The sequence below is a fragment of the Amphiura filiformis genome, chromosome 16, assembly GCF_039555335.1.
Source record: "Amphiura filiformis chromosome 16, Afil_fr2py, whole genome shotgun sequence".
Classification (NCBI taxonomy): Eukaryota; Metazoa; Echinodermata; class Ophiuroidea; order Amphilepidida; family Amphiuridae; genus Amphiura; species Amphiura filiformis.
In genome coordinates this window covers 23,952,962-23,974,982 of record NC_092643.1, presented here as the reverse complement: position 1 = coordinate 23,974,982, position 22,021 = coordinate 23,952,962, and the positions used below count along the sequence as shown (strand labels likewise).

General features: G+C 38.8%; 1 protein-coding gene across 2 annotated transcripts; it reads right to left on the bottom strand.

Moving 5' to 3' along the window:
* Positions 1 to 1,013: 1,013 nt before the first annotated feature.
* Positions 1,014 to 20,708, bottom strand: LOC140135755 (uncharacterized). Of its 2 annotated transcripts, XM_072157369.1 has the most exons (5): positions 20,013 to 20,708; positions 17,223 to 17,272; positions 4,560 to 4,616; positions 3,517 to 3,735; positions 1,014 to 1,525 (listed from the first exon to the last, which is right to left on the bottom strand). In XM_072157369.1, exons 2-5 carry the CDS (start codon positions 17,254 to 17,256, stop codon positions 1,164 to 1,166), a joined length of 672 nt encoding a protein of 223 aa, XP_072013470.1. In that variant the 5' UTR covers positions 17,257 to 17,272; positions 20,013 to 20,708; the 3' UTR covers positions 1,014 to 1,163. The 2 variants fall into 2 exon arrangements, with proteins under 2 accessions (XP_072013470.1, XP_072013469.1); XM_072157368.1 differs by lacking the exon at positions 17,223 to 17,272.
* Positions 20,709 to 22,021: the final 1,313 nt, after the last annotated feature.

The following is a 22,021-nucleotide window of genomic DNA, read 5'->3' as shown; positions in this document are numbered from 1 at the left end:
ACAGCTCAATGGTGAGAGCACTGTGTATTGTGTATAGGAAAACGGACAGTAACTGCAGTATGCGCCGTCTTGCCAGGGTTGGGAACTCAGCCGAATTTAAATTGGCCGGCGTCTTGCCAGGGTTGGGAACTCAGCCGAATTTAAATTGGCCGGCGTCTTGCCAGGGTTGGGAACTCAGCCGAATTTAAATTGGCCGGCGTCTTGCCAGGGTTGGGAACTCAGCCGAATTTAAATTGGCCGGCGTCTTGCCAGGGTTGGGAACTCAGCCGAATTTAAATTGGCCGGCGTCTTGCCAGGGTTGGGAACTCAGCCGAATTTAAACTGTAATAATAAGGTCACGTGATATTTGGTGTGATTCAAGGTCATCCAGTGCCTTATGGGCTAACCCACGTGACCATTCTTTCTTCTGAGTCTCGCAGACCTTGAAGAACCCTTGTCTTTTTAGGCTGTTAAAAAATTCGTCACATTCATGTATCATTCTCCCACCCCAATTTTCCTGATAACTTGTAGAAACAAATTAAGCCATTTGGCGACCATCGTAAAGGTATCTGGACATTTTGAGGACTAAAGTTTATTCGACTCTGCGTTAAATCAGCTCTCTGTTTTTCCGTCATCGGAAGCGCTGGAATACGCGCATGATGTCATGACACTGTGGACAGCTTTCATCCCATTGATTGGCCTAATCTTACTTACTTCTGGTAAAGAATATTTGCTTACTAATATGTAATGTGAATTACTTGACAGGATAGTAGATGAATGTTCAACTTACAGTTTGCTGAATTCTCTGATGTTGCAATACTTTTGTTTGGCGTCTGTACTATTCGGCAAGTCTCCTAATCACTATGCCTTTGAGGGAGATGCTGTCAAACGACTGATTGACTAATTGTTTATGAGAAGGCAATTTCACAACATCTAACTATATAATTTTATGATTGACTTAAAATGACAGATACTAATCATCATATAGTACTAAAGTACTCAATTATAGGTACTACGAATGTGCGTTAAAATGATTTTGACAAACATACCAATAGCTATTTATTTTACTAGGGATGGGCGAGTTGACGTGTCAGTATACTATATAATAATAATATTTAATATGTTACATTTTTTTATTTTGTACAATTCCACAGATTCGACATGTATTCCTTGATCAGCGTCCTCTACGTTTCAACTTGAACAGCCGTCACTCGACTCGTCTGGTATATCCAATACAGATTGGGCCCTCTGCGAATTATTCGAAGACGATCTCTCTGAACAGTCTGTATGGTAGCCGGAGCAGGTGTTCTACCAAGCCTTCTCCCAGCAGAATAACTTGAATGTATGATACTCTGTGTCTCTGGATTGGGTCTTGAAGGTGGAGACAAACAACATAAACAGAATATCCAAAAGATGACGAAAATCAGCAAAATACTAGCCAAGATTACTTGTGAGCTGAAGTACATGTACAGGCTTCGATAGCAGTAGTTTGGGCTTGAGTCGTCACTACTTTGTTTAGAGACTGATAAACCATAAAAAACAACACCTGTAAAGTAATTAAAATATATACGAGTTACAATGACTGTTCATTCATAATTCAACTTACAAATCCAAATCACATTTCTTGGGAAATTATCTCGTGTGGTTATTCTATTGTGCCAGGAAGTGATTTTTGCTAGAGGTAATTGTTGTCCAATGTTGACATTCATTGACACGTATTATACTTGTACAAGCATGGCCACAGTAGGTTGCATTTTTTTATTACCCGTTTTGGATAAACTGCCGGTGAAAATAGCAAATTCTTCAAGACAACTGCAACGTATAAGAGTTGAAGTCAAAAGAAACGGACGTAAAATGAAAGGTACCGCTGGTTATTACAGTTAATATTTTCATGAATTTATCGTAGTTTTTTAAACTTAAAAGTTTAAGGGTATACGATGTATTGTTGGTCGAAGCAGCAACAAAAAATGTAGTTTACAGCATCTTGCGAATGGTAGTGAGCTTTAGCAAAAATTGCATTGCTCAATTCATAGCGAGCGTGTATAGAAGAATTCAAATATCACAGATATACTTTTGTGGGTCCTGTGGTTCTTGAGTTATGTTGTAAAGAGGGCTGAAACAACAACACTTTTGTAAAACGTACATAACTCATTAACAACAATAAATTAAGCAGGTTTTCAAAGTATATGATTTGTAGAATGAACTTTTGCAAAACACCAAAGTGTTATTTTTCAATAAGATATTGATTCAGATAATGAAAATCGATTGTTTTGGCTGATTCGACCAACAATACCTCGTATACGTATATATGCGCTTTAGTAGGTGAACTGGTTAATAAACTGTCACATTTTGGGCGGGATTTTTGGGCTCCTTTTAGTAGTGGTAACACTGGTTGGTTGTTTATAAACAGCACTGCCGAGTGCCGAGGCCTTTAGCTGATTGCTGGAAATAAATGATTTTGAGATCTCTTTTGGGAATAAAATTGCCAAATATGAGGAAAAGTACCTCAAATAAGTATGTTCACGTCCTTGCAGCTGGCCATAACAGTGAATTAAAAGGTAATTTACGATCTACTGGTTTAGTGCAATAGCTGCCAAATTCTGCATACTTCGCTCAATGATTATTATCTCATGTATGCATGGCAGTTCAATGTAGCCTATTTATGTTTTCTTTACGGCACTGAAAAAATATTTTTGTGGGTTTGTTTTTATGGTGGGCTTTTATGTAATGCTGCTGGATGCTGCTAATTATCAGTAGGCTATAGGTAGGTCTACAGGGTCTAGTAATTTTGATCCGAATGCTGTTTTGCAGCTTTTTTGCTTTGCTGAGATTTCCATCTGAGATAGGCCACCCAGACGAATTTTGCATTTATGGTTTTCCTGATTTAATAATTTAATTCAAAGTTAAATCGATTCCTTTAAAGATCTGTGCCGATCAGTTCCCTAGACCCCCCTTTTTGGCCGGCCGATCAGTTCCTCAGACCTCGAGTTCAAAACTGGCGGTGGCACACCCCTACCAAAACATTTTTGAGTGCCCCCTCCCCCCCGGGGTGCTGTTGGGGACTGTGACTAGTTAGGGGTTTGGAGAGGATCAATTACTGTTGTTGTCTCCCTGCTCCCTGACCAACCTGGGGCCCTACCAGTGCCTTGGTCGGGGTTGTGATCCTGCGGCCTGCATGTGGCTGGGAGTCTACTCCGGATGTCCCGCCTGACCCTGATCCACTCTTTTTGCCGATTACCTTTTTAAATCTGTGTGCTAGTTTTTTTACTATGTATATTATTGTTCCTTCTGTATTTTTATATGTTGTATCTTGTGTATTTTAATGTTGGCCTTGTGCCACCTGGGCACGTTGGGAGAACAATGCCAGTACATTGAAAGGTTAACCCAGGTTAAATAAGAATGAAATAATTAAATAAATAAACATCCTTTTGAGAAATCGACTCCTAAACTACGTTTATTAACACGTAAGAAATAATTTCAAACCATTCCATGGGTTTAAGAATTCATTACTCAAACTGTTTTGCGAACGCTACATACCTGTTATGACCCATCCAATGAAACACAGGGCTAAAAACCATCCAAGCGCAAATAAGAGAAAATTATCATTATTGTCATGATTGTCACCCAAAAACTTCACTTGAAGAAAGCACACAATCTCATATGCAATGGTGATAGATCCGAGTACAATGAGGTACATAGGTATCATAGGCTGTACTGGGCAACTTGTCGCAGGATCATCTAAAACGATTACCGTCCCTGTGAATTATGAAGATACATACAACAATTAGTTGATTTGAGGTTAATGACTGCATCTGATTTCAGTGAAAATTACAAAAATCAGTGCACGCGCCTTGTTGTTGTCACCGGAACAATTATTACCTCGAAAAGGGATTGCTTTGTGATCAACAAAATCATATCATTCATTAAAGCCATATTGTAACATTTCCATACAAAATAGATTATCAGATATGTTCCTTTTAATTTTCCGCCGAACAACTGAGGTAACAGGTAAAGCAAAGAAAATTGGAATTTACTACTACTGACGCATATCGATATACCAGTCCCTGCCTTTGTTGATAAACATTGAGGTCAACTCATCTATAACCAATTACATTATCCCAATAATTTGAATCTGCGTCATGTCCAACATAATGAATGATAGAGTAAAGCTATAATACCGTAGAACCACAAAACTTCCCTGCATGGTACCCTGCTCTTTATACCTTATCAAGGTCGGTGTGCCGTGGTAAGAGGACCAGCGAAATTACAAAAAGTTGAAATTCAGAAAACATTTATTCCTAAAATATATACCTTACCTTAATTGTGCAAAATCAACTAAAGACAATTTTGGTATTTCTATTGTTATGACCACTTGATCATTTGTATGCAATATTTACAAAAGTTTCCGTTTTGTTCATAAACATTGAAATAATAGTTAGAAACAACAGGAAACACAATCAAAGTGTAACGTGCCGATGCCGTCCGGCTACAGGCCGGTCGGCACAAAAATTAAATAATGTGCACTTTTAATGAATGATTATAAAAGTCGTGCAATTATTATAAGTGATAATGGTCTTTACCTATGAAGATGCTGAACAGAGGGAACCCGACTATAGCAATGGCAAGAATTTTAATCACTGAAAAATATAAAGATGATAGAAATGAGATATAGTAGTAGTAGTAGTAGTAGTAGAAGTAGTAGTAGTAGTAGTAGTAGTAGTAGTAGTAGTAGTAGTAGTAGTAGTAGTAGTAGTAATAGTAATATCCCAGTGGGCACAGGTTAGGATTTCGACGTTGTATCAACGTTGATACAACGTCGAAATATAACCTAACCTGATTTCAACCCGATTTCAACCTAGAGATTGGTTGAAATCAGGCTGAAATTTCAACGTCGATACAACGTTGAAATTTCAACCTGATTTCAACCATGTTTCAACCAACTTTCAATGCAAAATTAAGGAGGTTGAAATCAGGTTGAAACTTCAACGTTGATACAACGTTGAAATTTCAACCTGATTTCAACCAATGTTTCAATGCACAACTTAATGACCTTACATAAAATATTATTAGGACGAAATATGCATATGCCTAGTATAATACATGTTTAAAGGTCGATAGCATTGGAATTTTACCCAAGTTTTTCTATATATCCAGGCCGCATGATCTAACGATTTAAACCGAACTTCCGTTCCCTTCTTCAAGTGGCGCGCGCGGCGTGCACTACCTCAAATACTTACGCGAAAACACCGGGTGGTACGGGGTATGCTATACGGCCCCGTCGCCGCTCAATTGGCGGGCTGATGTTGATATGGGAACATGGTGAAGTTGGTGCAAGAGACGTTCACAAACACTTGTTAGGGGAGGGGCTGATGCAAAAGGGTGGGGAGGGGTTTTAGTTTTGACCCTCCTAGGGGTAGAGGAGGGGCCTTGAAAAAATGACCAAAAATTTTCCCAGGAAAATTGAGTTTATATGATTTTCTATGGGATTGACCCATAATTTTCATGTCAAAGGGGGAGGCTGAATTTTTGAAGATCTGAAAGGGGGCGGAAAACTTTCGCGATGATTTTTTTGCATCAGCCCCCCTAACAAGTGTTTGTGATCGGTCCCTAATATGCCTATTCGCATATCTTCAAACTATTTTACTAACCCGATCATATCGCCCCGGGGAATTGCCCGGGTATCGCCGCGGCGGCATAGCCGGTGTAGTAGCTACGAGGTCGGCATATCGAGGTCGGCACCCATACGTGGGAGGCAACCGGGTGCGGGACCCGGTGCGGGAGTGGGTGGGCCGGCCGCATCATAGGCCTATGTTGTCGATCATAGTTGGAGAAAGCAGGGGAGTGTTATGGGGGGGGGGGGGCACGCCCTCTCTAATTTTTTTTTTTTTCATGGGGGACGGCAAGTGTTTATAGGTAGGCCTATACCGCACGTTTGCAAGATATTGTGGGTGGGTATGTACACGCGTGCACAATTGTGTTAACAAGCGTTCGCAAATGTTTGCGAGTACGCACTCATGTTTACAAGTGTTCATGGGTACGCTTGCGTACATTGCCGGTACGCACGCACGTTCGCAAGTGTTTGCGAATATGCATCCGCGTGCGCAATTGTTTATGGGTACGCATGCACATGTTCAAGTCTTTATAGGTACGCACATGCGTTTGCAAGTTATTGCGGGTACGCACGCGCGTTCGCAAGTGTTTGCAAGTATACACATAATGCATACACAAGTGTTTGCAAGTACAAACGCACGTTCTCAAGTGTTTGGGAGTATACGCACTCACGTTCGCAAGTGTTTGCATGAATACACTCGTTCTCAGTGTTTATGCGTACGCATGCACGTTCGCAAGTGTTTGCAAGTACGCAAGCGTATGCGCAAGTGTTTATGGGTACGCACACGCATGCGCAAGTGTTTATGGGTACGCACTTGTGTTCGAAAGTTATTGCGGGTACGCACGCGCGTACGTTACGCAATCGAGTTTGCAAGTGTTTTCGAGCACGCATGCCCGTTCGCAAGTGTTTATGGGTACGCGAAAGTTATTACGGGTACGCATGCGAGTTCGCAAGTGTTTGCAAGTGCACACTCGCGTTCACAAGTGTTTATAGGTGTGATGAGATGATAGCGGTGGCAGAACTTGAATAACTGACTCACGTTGATTAATGTGTGTTTATTACTCCACGTTATGATTTATTAAAACAACTGTGATTAATTCTTGTTTCTAGGAAATATATGTAAAAAAGGCAATTTGAACAGGCCTACCGCTAAAACTTTGCGTTGACTGATGTCTCATCTTTTGATCTGCTGTTCTAAATAAAAAATACGGCGCGCGTCGCGACACTAAATTTAAAGACGCGCGATACAATTTAAACGCGAAAAATTGCGCAAAACGCGAGATTACATGACAATAGGCATGATAGGTACGCACGCACATTTGCAAATTATTGAAGGTATACGTACGCGCGTGCACAAGTGTTTGTGAGTACGCACCACAGAATTAAAACCAGAGAACCAGGACTCGACCGCCATCTTGATACAGGCATGGAGCAAAAATTGGGGGTATTCGGTTTCCCTCGGAATGCGCTCGAGGCATTCGTTGTCATGCAGGCGCGACATAGATAATGAGCGCATTTGAGAGACGCACTTGATGCGACCTGCACGCGAGTACCAAGACGCTACAGATGAGACGCAGAATTGTTTTCGTTCGTCTCCGCGCACCGTCGGCAAGGACCCGAATACCCCCAATTTTCTCCCCATAGCTGACGGCGCGATTGTACGTGGCGGTATAGGGAGTCCCGGTTCTCCTTCTCTAATTCTGTGGTACGCACACAAGTGTTTATGGGTAGGCCTACGCACACGCGAGTGCAAAACTGATGCCACTGCCACGAGCGGGACGGCGCATCAATCAATGACATAATGCCTTGAATGTGTCCGTTTGTTTGAACTTGATGTAGGATCTGGATTTGGATCTGGATTGGCAAGCAGTGAATTCTGCATCACGCTAGAGTTGTAGGCTAGTCCATAGACATACCACCTAGACCTGTAACTGCCCATCCCTAACCGTGGCAGTAGGTGAAGCCATAGACATACCACCGTTTGTCTATATCTCGTTTGTCTGGGGGTGAAGCCACGTATCCAAGGTGATTTTGGTCGGGTGGTCGGACGCGGAGAAATAAGCGTTCATGTCTGGAACGAAAAACGCGATCGTTTGTGTGATTGCTGCGCCGTTATCGCCCGCGTCAAATGCAACGTGTTCTGTAGACGCGAACATGTCTGCTTGTTTGCGTCCGGGTTGCGTCCTTGTCAAAATCGTTGCTAAGCAGTGTTGACTTCACTACGCAAACCAAAGTTATAGGTCTAGGTTCTTGTTTGTCTGGGCCTATGAAACATTTTTGGATATTCGTTAGTTCTGGTCGCATTTTGACCTATAAACATGTTTCTAATCCTAGATCACCATGTTTGGACATTCAAAAGTTAAAAACATTTTGGATTAAAATTGTAGTAGTATCGCTTTCGCCCAACACTTTTCCAGAACGGATATTGCCCAATGTACATCAGTAAGCAAAAGGAGTTGTACGCGTACGTGTGACGAACATTGACTTGAGGCCTAAATTTGCAAATAAAACAGGTTAGTAAACATTTAAATTTTCTTTAAAGGTCTACTTGACTTTTGGACACATTGCTGGATGTATATTTCAACTTGGTTTTCCATTTTGTATCATCAGGATATGTTAAAATAGTTAAGCTTACTGAGCAGTTAAATTACATGCCTGCTGCACATGACATGCATGCTGTACAATCATGAATGCACCATTCGAGACACGAAACTGTTACAGTGCCTTGAAGTTGACATGCTTAATGACTTGTACTTGTACAAGACCCAGTCATGCCAGTTTGGAATATTTGCTGGGGGCAATCAGGCCCGTAGTCTGGACTGATTGGGGGGTATTGATTTTGAAAAAGTGGACTTTGTTCAAAATTTGGAACTTTTTGGACTGGGCGGATTTAGACATTTTTAGACGGACAAAGATTAAAGAAGGAATAAAAAACCTCTATTTTCGCTCGCTGCGCTCGCAAATGGGACTTTTGGGTTAAAAAAGGGGAACTTTTGGGCCTTTGGCATTTGGGGGGGTGCTGGCTACGGGCCTGGGGGAAATGCAAATGTTTATTGTATAATTAAGAAACTAGGCCCCTAGGCCTAGCCCTAGTCATATCGTGCAGCAATTTTGCGATTGTACTGTTTTTGGTCAGTTCTTCTTCTTTCTTTCTTTCTTCTGTCAAACCTATAACGAGTCATCGTAGCCATATGCTCTAGGCCAGTGTCCAACTCGGGGGGTCAAAGGTCATATGTCATTTATGGCCAAAATGTGATTTTCACTAAAAATGCTTCATCTTCCACAAATTACATAATACAATGACGTCACTTGCATACCTGCATCGCCTTAGCCAATGTCTAAAAGTTGTACAAAGAATTGGGGTCAAAGGTCATTAGAGGGGGGGATCTCACAATTGCATTATCTCGACATCCGTAATGGGTATGGGGTTCAAACTCGGTGACAACAAATCTCATGACCAGGGCCGGGGACATTTTACAGGGGTCAGGTCAAAGGTCAAATTTTAGAAATGCATTTTCTGTAAGGGGTACGGGACTCAAACTCTGTGACAACAAACTGACCAGGGAATATATTGAACACGTTGCAGGGGTCAGGTCAAAGGTTATCTTGGGTCAAATCTTATAACTTCTTCTTCTGGACTCAAACTCAGTGACAGCAAATCTCATGACCAGGGAAACATTTTGCAGGAGTCAGTGAGTTCAAAGGTCATGCAGGGGTCAAATTTTAGAATTGAATTTTTTGGACATCTGTAAGGGGTACGAGGCTCAAACTCGGTGACAACAAAATTAATGACCAGGGGGGATATGTTGGAACACTTTGCAGGGGTCAGGTCAAAGGTTAACTGGGGTCAAATCTTATACCGTAATTTCATTTTCTGTAATGGATATGGGGGCTCAATTTTGGTGACAACAAACTTCGTGACCCGGGAAACATCAAAGATCAGGTCAAATGGTCATTAAAGAGTTACATGCCTTGCGATTGTCTATAGTCATTATCTATAGTGTATTTTTTTTAGACATTAACTAAGTTACTGGTAGGGCAGACTAGATGTGTCTTTGATGATTTGACATGAATTTCAATGTCAAAATGACAATTATTTTTAAAAATAATATACTGAGTGATAGTGATACCAAGTTCGTGGAAGTCCACATCCCACTGACAAAATGATATTTTAATAAGCGCAGAATTATGAAGAATGCAGGGCCCAGGGGCCTATAAATATGGCTAGGCGTAAATAGTAGTTACCAGTAATATTTAGTTAGTAATCTTAGGACTAGGCTAGTGGAATTTGTGGAATAAAGTTCTTTTCAAATAGATAGAGCTTAAGAGCTCGGATAGCAACGTTTTCGCGTATTTCGTGTGGGACCTGAGAGCACATCAGACATATCTAATTACATTTTGATTTGAATACGAGGAATGTCCTTCTAGTACGGTATCAAATAATTTTGATTTTTTGAAATTCGAGATTAAAAATTGATATTTTTGAAACAGTCCTCGAAGTAAATTCTATAAATCTAATGATATATACTTAAAGTGTATGTAGCTGGGACGAGCGGCCGTCAATCATATGAAAATTTTGACCTTTCCTATTGAAGATAGGCCCCTATAGATTGTTCCCCAGCAAAATTTAGGTCTTTGGGGGAAAAATCTATATATGAAAGGTCAAAATTGTCAATTGATAGTTGGCTTTTCATCCCAGCTACATACACTTCAAGTAGATATGATTCGATTTATTAAGTTTACTTTGAGAACTGTTAAATGTCAAAAATTGCCATTTTTATTAATTTGCCCCAAAATTTTTATTGCATCGCGAATTTCAAAACATTTAAATTATTAAATATATCAGAAGGACATCCCCTATTCAAAATTAATCATGTTAATGTTCGTTTGTGCTTCCTTGGTAGGCTAGTTGCAACCGTTTAGTAAACATAACGGGTAGGCCTATATCTAATCTTTTCTGAGAGACTTAAGGTTAAATTACAAATATACATCATAGGACCCTAATATTAATAATCTACTTATCTTCGTTTTTAATAGGCTAAATGAATTATGAACTGTATTCAGTATTTGTATTCACGAGATTTAGGCCCTTAAAGCTATAGGCCTATACCTTCCAAGTTATTAAAGGTCGTAAAGATCTTCCTCAAATAGATTCAACATTAAGGTGCAATCTGCAGTTCTCTAGAAAGAAAGTGAGGCTATTTTTAATTTTTCATTAAACTTATCACTGCTCTATGTCAAAAATATCATGTTCTCTGAGTATGCCTACTTTAAACATGTGCAAGCATGAGCCAATTAGTGTTGAACACTTTTTAGGGAGATTTTTTAGGCAGAAGATTTCACATCCCCAAATAATGTCTCTAGTCTAAAGCATGTGTCTAAAGGAGCAAAGATAAGTTATACTTTCCCTCTTTTTGGTCCGAAGAATGGCCCTAAGAATTGTTCAGCAGAATTACCCTAAACAGTCAGGAGTAACAGGTCTACCTTCAGTAGGCCTATGCCTATTTTACATTAAGCATATTAATCGTACTGCAAGTCTATGTCAAATATAATGTTTTTGTATGTGTAAATTATGGAAATAATTGTATTTTTAAATCCCTAAATTGTTATTTTTGTCGTTACAGCTGACCTGTTGTTGTGCCACGTGACAATGGAATCAAAACAAGATTGGCCATGCAATAGACAGACTATTAGTCCATGACAATGTACAATGTATAAAGCATCAAGAAAATTGACTTAACTTAGAAAGTTTAGATGCAGCCAAAGATTTCGGATGAACTGACAATTTGAGAGAGCCATAATATAAGAGCACGGTCAAATCAAAGACCAAAGGACCAACTCCTACACTGAATAAAGTCCATTGTTGAGCAGTTGCTGCCACATACTACTCATCCGTTCAAGATCTAACTTAAGTTGTTAGTCATCATTCATTCCATATAGCCCGCAGATGGAATGTACTCACGCCTCACATTCCAGGAACTGTGAAATAGACCAGCTTCAAAAAGTGTTGTGGTCAAAAATGTGATTTTTGTTCAAAAAATGTGCAAACCCATCAGCTTAATGATAACAGCTGTTATTGCCTTGATATGTGTCTTGACATAGAAAGAACTAAGCAAGCAAATACAGATTCTGGTCTAGATTTTCTTAATATTGGTATTGATGACATCATCAATGCGATATAAGCCTACTGATAGGGTTGACGTTTTCGATGCTTATTTCCTTCAGCTAAAACTGAGCACGACAAGGATCCTTTGATACGTTGAAGGGTGGATTGCAAACGCAGAACACTTCCAAAGCTATTGATCACACTATCTGTATATGATCTGATCATCAGTATACGAAAGTTCTGTGAAGTTCTTCGATGAGAAAAATAGAGGTATTCAGTTGTATAATCTGTCAACAATTTCCAGTTTAGTTACGTGTAAATGTAAAAGTCAGGACTTAGAAACCATAATTATGTTAAAGATATCTTACATGGTATCAGAAGTTTTAAGTAAGTTGTAACGTGAAAAGAAGAAAAACTTGAGATTTTTACTCAAGTCAGGGGAAACCCTATATTAACATTAAGTATAATGGGCACATTGCATCCAGTACATTCTTAAAAGGTTCCAAAAGGGTCAAGTTCTATAAAAAAAAGTGTCCTCCTAGTACATATATAGGCCTATGGATAACCCTCGCACTTTAACACAAACAGCTTTCTGAAAATTCACGAGTTCTTTTGAGAACCATCACAAATCTAATGTATTTAGGCTCTAAATGTCCATCTCTAACACTTTTTAAACAAATACACACGTTTTAAAGGAAGGCTCCGCCTATCACAACATTATGCCCTATTATATGTAAGAAAAATAAATATCAAGCACGAATCACGTGGTTTTATCTAAAACAAACTCATGACGACCATGTGATTCGTGCTTGATTATTTTTTTTCTAACATAAATGTTTAAGGCATGATGTTATGATTGCCGGAGACTCCTTAAAGTGCTTAGGAATAAAAGAAAATATTGTTTTCCACATTTTCACGAAACGATAGGTATTTTTGGCAACTCCAACTCCTAAACATCACAAATCACAAATAAAAGCTTACATATCTAATATCTAAAAGTTTAAAATGACTTTCAGCACAAAATTCCAAGCAACCTGAATTTTCGATGTGTGACACACATCTTCATGGTAGGAAGTCCTATGATGTTGTTACTTGTTACATATCTAAACATGTCACTTAGCTAAACGTTAACAGTGTTGAAGACGGGATATAAGTTTTCAGGATACGTTTAGATACAAATTGTATCAAAGTATGATACATGTAACCATGGTAACGTAACTTGAAAATCAAAAGGACGGAGCTGATTTTATTTTGGATTTGCGATGTGTAGGAGAATATGTTTCAAAATATGAAACCATAACTTACCCTGAATTCAAACTCTATTAAGGGATGGAGTATGCACGTTTGGACAGTATTTATTGTGGGACATTAGAGTACATCAGACATATCGAATTGCATTCTGAATACAAAGAATGTCCTTCTGATATTAAAAAAATTTGATTTTTTTAAATTCGCAATGTAATACACATTTTATAGCAAATCATTAAAAACTGATATTTTTAATATTTAACAGTACTCGAAGAAAACTTCATAAATCTGATGATTTATACTTGAAGTGTATGTAGGTGGGATGAAAAACCGACGATCAATTGAAAATTTTGACCTTTCGTATTGAAGATATAGATTTTTCCCCAAAAATTTGTCATAAAATTTGTATTATATCGTGAATTTAAAAAAATGAAAATTATTTGATATCAGAAAGACATTCTCCGTATTCAGAATGCAATTCGATATGTCTGATGTGCTCTCATGTCCCACAAAAAATATTCATTCCAGATCCCTTAAAATTGCATATTTATGTTCTAAAGACACAAAATAAAAATAGAAACAATTTTCTCAATTTCTTGAATAAGGACCTTAAAATATCCCCAATTTTGACCCATATTTTTGATTAATAAAAAATTATTGAGAGAACTGTTTCTAGTTTTGTGTCTTTAGAACATAAATATGCAGTTTTTTTAAGACATACAAAACTATTTAAGTGTTTTTGGTGTTTTCCAGCTAAGGCGGCAGCCACTGTGAAAGTGGCTATACCATCTTGAAAAAAATAATGGATTACCTCATATCCAAAATTGTTCTGCAGCTAGAGCACTATAATATTCCTGGTTGATTTTATACCAATAATAGGTGAAAGAAGTGTCCTGTATGTACATGTGTTTGTTGTTGTTGTTTTCAGCTAAGGCAGTGGCCATTTGAATATGGCGACCCACCTTGAAAAAATAAACCAGAATTGTTTAGTATTGCTGTATTACTATTACTTGCATTATAAAGGTACAAAAAATGCTTTGTCAACTCTATAATAACATGTTAATATATCGTGCATCTATTTTTCAAAAGTGTTTTTAGAACGTTATTAAAACGTTATTATACCCTTTATATAAACCAACAATAAAACGTTATCTGTAAAATGTTTTGTGTTTGCTGGGCAACTCAACTTGCAGGTTCTACGACGACGTTGAAAAATTGATATGATGATGATATCAAAAATAAATTTCAAAGTTCAAGGTAACTCGACTTATGACCTAAAACGCGACGCTTACTTTGCACGTAAAATCTATGGAAAGCTATTTAGGATTTGAAGGTAAAAAATAGGTCAAATCATCAAATTGAGGCTTTTACGATAAACTGATATAAAAAGGTGAGAAATTAGCAAAATCGAATACTAAGAAGATTGCCCAAGTTGCATGTTCACTCAGTGGTGGCCATCTTGAAAAAAAAAAGTGATTTTTGGGCAAAAATGTACTCTTGGTCAAAAATGTGATTTTTGGTCTAAAATGTGATATTTGGTCAAAAATAGGATTTTCGGTCAAAAATGTGTTATTTGTTCAAAAATGTGATTTTTGGTAAAAAATGTGATTTTTTGGTCAAAAAATGTGATATTTGGTCAAAAATGTGATTTTCGGTCAAAAATGTGATTTTTGGTCAAAAATAGGATTTTCGGTCAAAAATGTGATATTTGTTCAAAAATGTGATTTTTGGTCAAAAATGCGATTTTTGGTCAAAATGTGATTTTGGTCGAAAATGTGATTTTCGGTCGAAATGTGATTTTCGGTCAAAATGTGATTTTTGGTCAAAATAGGATTTTCGGTCAAAATGTGATATTTGTTCAAAAATGTGTTTTTTGGTCAAAAATGCGATTTTTGGTAAAATTGTGATTTTTGGTCAAAAATGTGATTTTTGGTCAAAAATGTGTTTTTTGGTGAAAAATGTGTTTTTTGGTGAAAACTGTGTTTTTTGGTGAAAAATTTGTTTTTTGGTCAAAAATGTGAAACGCGCACGGGCCCACCAACTCCACACCCGATTGCCTCCCGCGTTGCGGTGCCGACTGCACCGGCCCTCCGACTCCGACGCATGCTCCACTGCACGAGGCCAACCGACACCACACCCGGTAGATTCCCGCGTATGGATGCCGACTGCACCGTCCTCTGCACCGACCACTGCGCGCGGCTCACCACGACTCCACACCCGGTTGCATCCCGCGTATGGGTGCCGACTGCACCGGCCCTCTGCACCGACAACGACGGCGATACCAGTTACCCAGGGGCGATACCAATCCTAGCCTATAATCATGAATTCATGATAATATTCTCCCAGACGGACCACAGCGGTGAGGTTCTACAAGTGGGTACGTATAAATTTATTACTATATAATAATTATATTTAAATAAATATCAGGTTAAAATCGGATTAAATTCAGGTTGAAATTAGGTTGAAATTTCGACGTTGAATCAACGTTGAAATCGGGTTGAAATCAGGTTAGAGTCGATTTGCAAATACAACGTGATTTCAACGTCGAAACGTCAACCTGATTTCAACGTGATTTCAACGTCGGGTGTGCCCACTGGGAATAGTAGTAGTAGTAGTAGTAGTAGTAGTAGTAGTAGTAGTAGTAGTAGTTGTAGTAGTAGTTGTAGTAGTGTTGTTATTGAAATAATAAATGTAACAAGTTTGGTGAATAGATTCATCAGGTTTGTACATCAAATCAAATTAGTAATTTTGCTGTAAAACTAGTAAGTTTTTACTTACTAATATTTCGTCCTCAATCTTGATTATGGGCGCAGACAAGGGTAGGTCAACTGTAGTCTTAGACAAAGTAGATTATGAAGAAAAGGTCACGAAATGCTGAAAGATTAAAGAGCTTATGAAAAACTGAAAGCTGACCCTACCCCAAAGTATAAGCGAAAGTTAACTTCCATCCTCGCTAGACTAAAGAAAGAGAACAAAATTGATGAGAAACAATATAAGCTTCTGTACCCTACCACGGCAAATACATCACGTCTCTATTGTACCACAAAAATCCACAAACAAGGTAACCCAATACGACCGATCGTCGATTATACAGATTCCCTCGGCTATGAGACATCCAAAGCCCTTGCCGATTTGCTCAATCCATTGATCGGTACCACGGAACACCACGTTAAAAATTCGAAAGAATTAGCGTATTGAGGACAATGGAATTTTCAACTCGAACGACGTGGTGTCCTTGCTTACAAACACGCCAATAAAGGAGGCCCTAGATGTGGTTAAAAAAGACTGATAGAGGACAAAGATCTAAAATTGCGTACCAAACTTGAAGTTAAAGACATCATCGAACTCCTCGAATTTATACTAACCACCACTTGTTTGAATTCAGAGGTGCCATATACAGGCAACGGTTTGGCGCCGCGATGGGCATCCCAGTCAGCCCCATCATAGCAAATTTCTTTATGGAATTTTTGGAACAGCAAGCAATCGCGACTGCCCCGATTGATTGTAAGCCACAAAAGAGACAAGCTAAAAACAGGCAATTGTATTTACGAGATCGGCTGCCAAAATTGCGATCTCAGTTATGTTGGCGAGACCTCTCGGTTGTTAGGGATTAGGCTTGCAGAACATCAAGCGGAAGTTAAGAAAGCCAACGAGAAAAAGTTCACTCGGTCAGAACGCAGGACATCCGAGCAAGAACAAACAAAGTCAGCCATATCGGATCATGTCGCAAGGGCAAATCACGTCGTCAATTGGGATGACTCCAAGATACTTGGCAAGGAACATGTCAGAAAGTTAGAGAAGTATGAGAAGCGATGGAGATCAGAAAGTGGGGGACCAAGACCATGAATAGAGAGGAAGGCACTTATTTCCTAACTCACGTATTTGACCCACTTTTGAAGACTGGAAGTAAGACTACTCATAACCGGAAGCCAGTTTCCCGGGAAAGTGGATCAGATGCTCACATCTGATGAAGTCCTCCGACGAGATAGACGAAATATTAGTAAGTAAAAACTTACTGGTTTTGGCAAGCAAAATTACTAATTGACCTTTTTGGTAAATCCCATAACCCTTTGCGAGTACACCTGAGAACTCGTCATTTGACGTCACGCCGACTTGCAATGCGCAGTAACGATGTTCGATAAACGATGTGCGCATCGGCGCGGAGCGGCGTGACGCAGAATGACGAGTTCTTAGGTGTACTCGCAAAGGCTTATGGGATTTACCGAAAAGGTCAATTGGTAACAAGTTTGATATAATAAATACAGTCAAATAACTTACAAATGATTCCCACACGGTCACATAAGTCGGCCATTTTCACTAATCACAATCTAAAACAAAATACAGATAACGTCTTTCTTCAAATGCTCCTCCAATACATCACCATAGGTGACAGCAGAGGTAAGGTTTGGGTTATCAGTAAGAACAGGAAAGATGGGATGGGGTGGGTGTGTATGGGGTATATGATGGGTATTGTTATAATTTTACTATTTTACCACCTTAACTACACTATAAATACACTACACTATACACCTATCCGACTTCGCCATTACTGCGGTGTCCCCGATGTAAAACTGCGGTGTCCCGAGGTCGGGGGTTCCATCCATTATTTATTGTGTGCTACATAGAATTGTACCCGGGAATTGTACACAACAGTGATATTCAATACACAATCATGAGTATTGAATTACGAATTAAATCTCCGCTCTGGTACATCTGTGTTGCCGTCAATAGAGGGCCAAATACAGTAAACGCTTCTCGGATTGGTGTATACATGTATACTAAAAAATTAGTACCTAATATTAATGGCGTGCCCCGTATCGTGCAAGTACATAATCTTTCACACATGTTAAGAAAATAAACATAGGCTTGTTCACACTGGCCTTACATTCGAAAATAGCTGGCTACATGTAATGTAAGATATCTTACATTTGAAATCGTCGAAAATAACTTGCATGTAGCTGCATGCGGTTGCGTTTAGACGGGCACTACTAGTAAGTTTAAATTCGAAAGTACTTACAGACGACTTTAGAAACGATCGTCTGAACCAGGGTTCGGTTTTTGCCGGCAAAAACCTGTTTTTGCCGGCAAAGTGGCAAAAACCTGGCAAAAACTGTTTTTGCCAGTTTTGCCCGGTTTAAACCGGCAAAAATGGCAAAAAGGGCAAAAACTCACACATAGTCACTCAAATATTAAAAAGTGACACAGAAAGCTCATAAACAGTAACACACATCTTTCAACGAATCATTCAACATATTTTTTGTCTCATCAAGCCTTAAAATGAAAATGTTTTGAATTTGATACATGCCACATTTCGATTAAATGCACTTGAGCAATGAAAACGCATGCCTTTAATTTCTTAATATATTGCTTATAATTACAAAATCTGGCCTTGTTACACTCAGGAACTTATTTTTGTAACTTAATAATTTGTTTTGAGATAAAAAATTGAACTATAAATCACTTTTTTAGTTTTTGCCATTTTTGCCGGCAAAAACTGTTTTTGCTAAGTGGTTAAAACCGCGTTAAACTGCGGTTTTTTTCCACCTGCGGCAAAAACCTGCGAACCCTGGTCTGAACAAACCTTATAATAAACATGATAGAATGATATACACAAGTCATAATGACACTCAATCTGATACGGATCAAAGCGCTTACCTTCCTGTTGTTTTAGTGTGATTTTCTCAAAATTGGTGCTTTTGCATCAAATATGTGTTTATATTTAGATTCCTGGACTAATTTCCTTTCCAAAAATGTATACATTTATATATCTTGAAAGAATTATTAAGCAGTTACAGCACTTTTAATTAATGCCTCGCTGAGAGAACACAGTCTTCGTGTAGACACTTTCTATTTCATGATTGATTGCATTACCAGTTTCAGGGGTTTTCCAATGTTAGCAAAACAACAAAATGGTGGCGCACTGATTGCAATAGTGGTGGCTGGTGGTATATGCAAAATGCAGACGAACGAGTAACACGTTTTTGAGAAAACCTCAATTGTTAAAAAAACAATTTTCATTTCCAGTAATGTATGAAATATGCAGCTTAAAGGAGGATTTCGTGATCCTAGCATCCTCTTTTTATGACATTTTTCCGTAGATACCCACGAAAAAAGCTTATTCCCTAAATTTCAGTTGATTCTGATTTTGCATTTACGAGTTATGCATGATTATGTGTATTACACTGCTCCATAGGCCACTGTTGTAATTTCGTTCTGGTATACACCTATCCGACTTCGCCATTACTGCGGTGTCCCCGATGTAAAACTGCGGTGTCCCGAGGTCGGGGGTTCCATCCATTATTTATTGTGTGCTATACAGAATTGTACCCGGGAATTGTACACAACAGTGATATTCAATACACAATCATGAGTATCGAATTACGAATTAAATCTCCCGCTCTGGTACATCTGTGTTGCCGTCAATAGAGGGCCAAATACAGTAAACGCTTCTCGGATAGGTGTATACCAGAACGAAATTCAAATTTGGCGATATTTTTGCTAAACAAATTATCTGCAAGAAATATTTGTTACATAAACATTATTTAGCCAGAGTTATCCAGTGGTATAAAAATCTCAACTTTTTTTGAGAAAAGTGGGGGATGAGGCTGTGGATCACGAAATGCCCTTTTAAACATAAATTTCAACCGTGTTATAAAAAAATGTTAAATAATTAAAAGCAATTTAAATTACTGAGATTGACGTATGTGTGCAGACGTGACATATTAAAACACTACTATGAATTATGTACTCAGATGTGGAAATTGCTCTTCCAGTTCCAATATATCACCTCAGGTGATATCAAAGGTTAGGGTTAGAGTTATATCAGCCGGAGCAGAGAAGAAGTGGGTGGGCGTGTGAGGGTAGGGTGTATGTGGGTATATTTGCTATTACACTACCTAAAACTGTTGTAAATTACTAAAAAATAATGTTGTGTATTAGCACATCTTTCAAACATTTTTGAAAAAAAAAACCGCCCTACAATAAACATAATAAAAAATATTTAGGTATATAGTCATAAGCTTACATATATAAATATGACATTAAATGTGTAGAATCAAAAGCACTTACTTTCCTGTTCCGGCTGACGTCCGGGCTGATGTTTACGCCGTATTGTGTGAGTAGCATCTTGCATCACGCCGGGTTTTCCCCGCTGATGAGTCATTCAGCAATACTTAAGGCCGATACATACTCCATATATTCAACGTCGAATCATTATTCGAGGCAACATGTATTCTTTATTCATCTGTGTCATTACTATTTTCTAACGAATGTTTATTATAACCTCCTTGGTTTTAATAATATCTAAACGTCGGGTTGTGTAAAGGTTATGAAAACATTTTTAACGTTTTATATGAAAAATCACTACAACGTTTACATTTTAAAAATGTTGTCAAAATATCATAAAAAATATTTTTGGCAAACAGTTTAGCAAAGTATTTTGTCACCACTTATAACATTGTGTTAGAATGTTTTGTAGGGGTGCACCGCTCAGTCCGACACGCCGCAAGTACGACTACACAAATTCCCTATACTTAGAGGTGCGTCAGTCCGCTAAAAAAATGCGATAGTCCGAAAATGAAAACCACTGCAACAGTCCGACACGCCGCTAGTCCGAATCTGAAAACACGTTTTCAGTCCCACACGCCGCTAGTCCGAATCCGAAATACACTGCTCTAATCCGAATCTGGAAAAAAATTCTTCAGTCTGACACTGCGCTAGTCAGAAACTGAAAATCATAGCGCTAGTCCGAAACTGAAACCACAGTGCTAGTCCGAATCTAAAAAACACTGCGCTAGTCCGAATCTGAAAAACACTGCGCTAGTCCGAATATCGGCAGTGCAGTGTTTCCCAAATTTAGATTCGGACTAGCGCCGTGTAATAATGACACAGATTGAAAAACGAACACTTCGACATTGAATATAATGAGTATGAATCGGCCTTAAGTATTGCTGAATGACACGCCACTAGTCCGAAAATGAAAACCACTGCACTAATCCGAAATTGAAAACTACTGCGCTAGTCCGAATCTGGAAAACACTCCTTCAGTCCGACACTGCGCTTGTCCGAATCTAAAAACACTCCGCTAGTCCGAAACTGAAAACCATAGCGTTAGTCAGAAACTGAAAACCACAACGCTAGTCCGAATCTGAAAAAACACTGCGGTAGTCCGAATATCGGACTAGTGCAGTGTTTCCCAAATTCAGAATTCGGACTAGCGCAGTGTTTTTCAAATTCGGACTAGCGCAATGGTTTTCAGTTCCGGACAAGCGCAAGTGTTTTTCAGATTCGGACTAGCGCAGTGTCGGACTGAAGGAGTGTTGTCCAGTTTCGAATAAGCACAGTGATAAGGTTGTACCTGAAACCATATTGGCTTCACATGGCATACTTATGGGACCACACACCTTTAAAAAGACTAACAACCCCACAGGGTAGACACCTGGAGACCTTTACTATATTGTTGCAATTGTTAATATTTTCCTCATGGAGCATTCTTTTGTGTCTCCACAAGGAAAAAAATCTCCATGAGGTTGTTCCAGAACCCATAATTCAGTTCGGGGGCACTGCTAATTCAAAGACGTCCCTGATATCAAAGACTCTTCAGTAGTCAGTACCGAGTCACCTGACAGTATCATAATTCAAAGACGTCTCATAAATCACATACTCCCTAGTCTCAAAACCCAGCCGCAAACGATATTGTGAACATGAACTGGCGCAACGGGAATAATTTTGCGAGTAGGCCTAATCAGCGTGCAGATCAGGGTTGTAGCTAGTCCAAGTGCCTGCTAGCTCCTGTTAATTTTACTATCCAATTTATGAATTAAATCGGGCTCGGGATACACTCTTTCTAGTGAACGTGAGAAATCGGAGAATGCTAAAAACAATTGTTGCTCTTTTTCATAACTTTGAGCTTAAATGCTGCAGAATAACTTTGCTCCCTCCTCGACGACATTTTGCAGACTTTCAATTCTCCGGACACATCAAAACTCAACACGTGGTGATGAATGCACCAAACTTTTACATTAATATTTCATAGAGTAGCCTACTCATACTTGAATTGCATTATAATTGAATTATAG

Bases quoted from the DNA above. Each gene is read 5' to 3' on its own strand.
- LOC140135755 (XM_072157368.1), bottom strand. From the start codon at position 20,106: ATGACTCATCAGCGGGGAAAACCCGGCGTGATGCAAGATGCTACTCAC. The intron at 4,617-20,012 runs GTAAGTGCTTTT...TATATTTTTCAG, and splicing joins ACGTCAGCCGGAACAGGAAA to TGATTAAAATTCTTGCCATT. The intron at 1,526-3,516 runs GTATGTAGCGTT...ATTACTTTACAG, and splicing joins CATTGGATGGGTCATAACAG to GTGTTGTTTTTTATGGTTTA.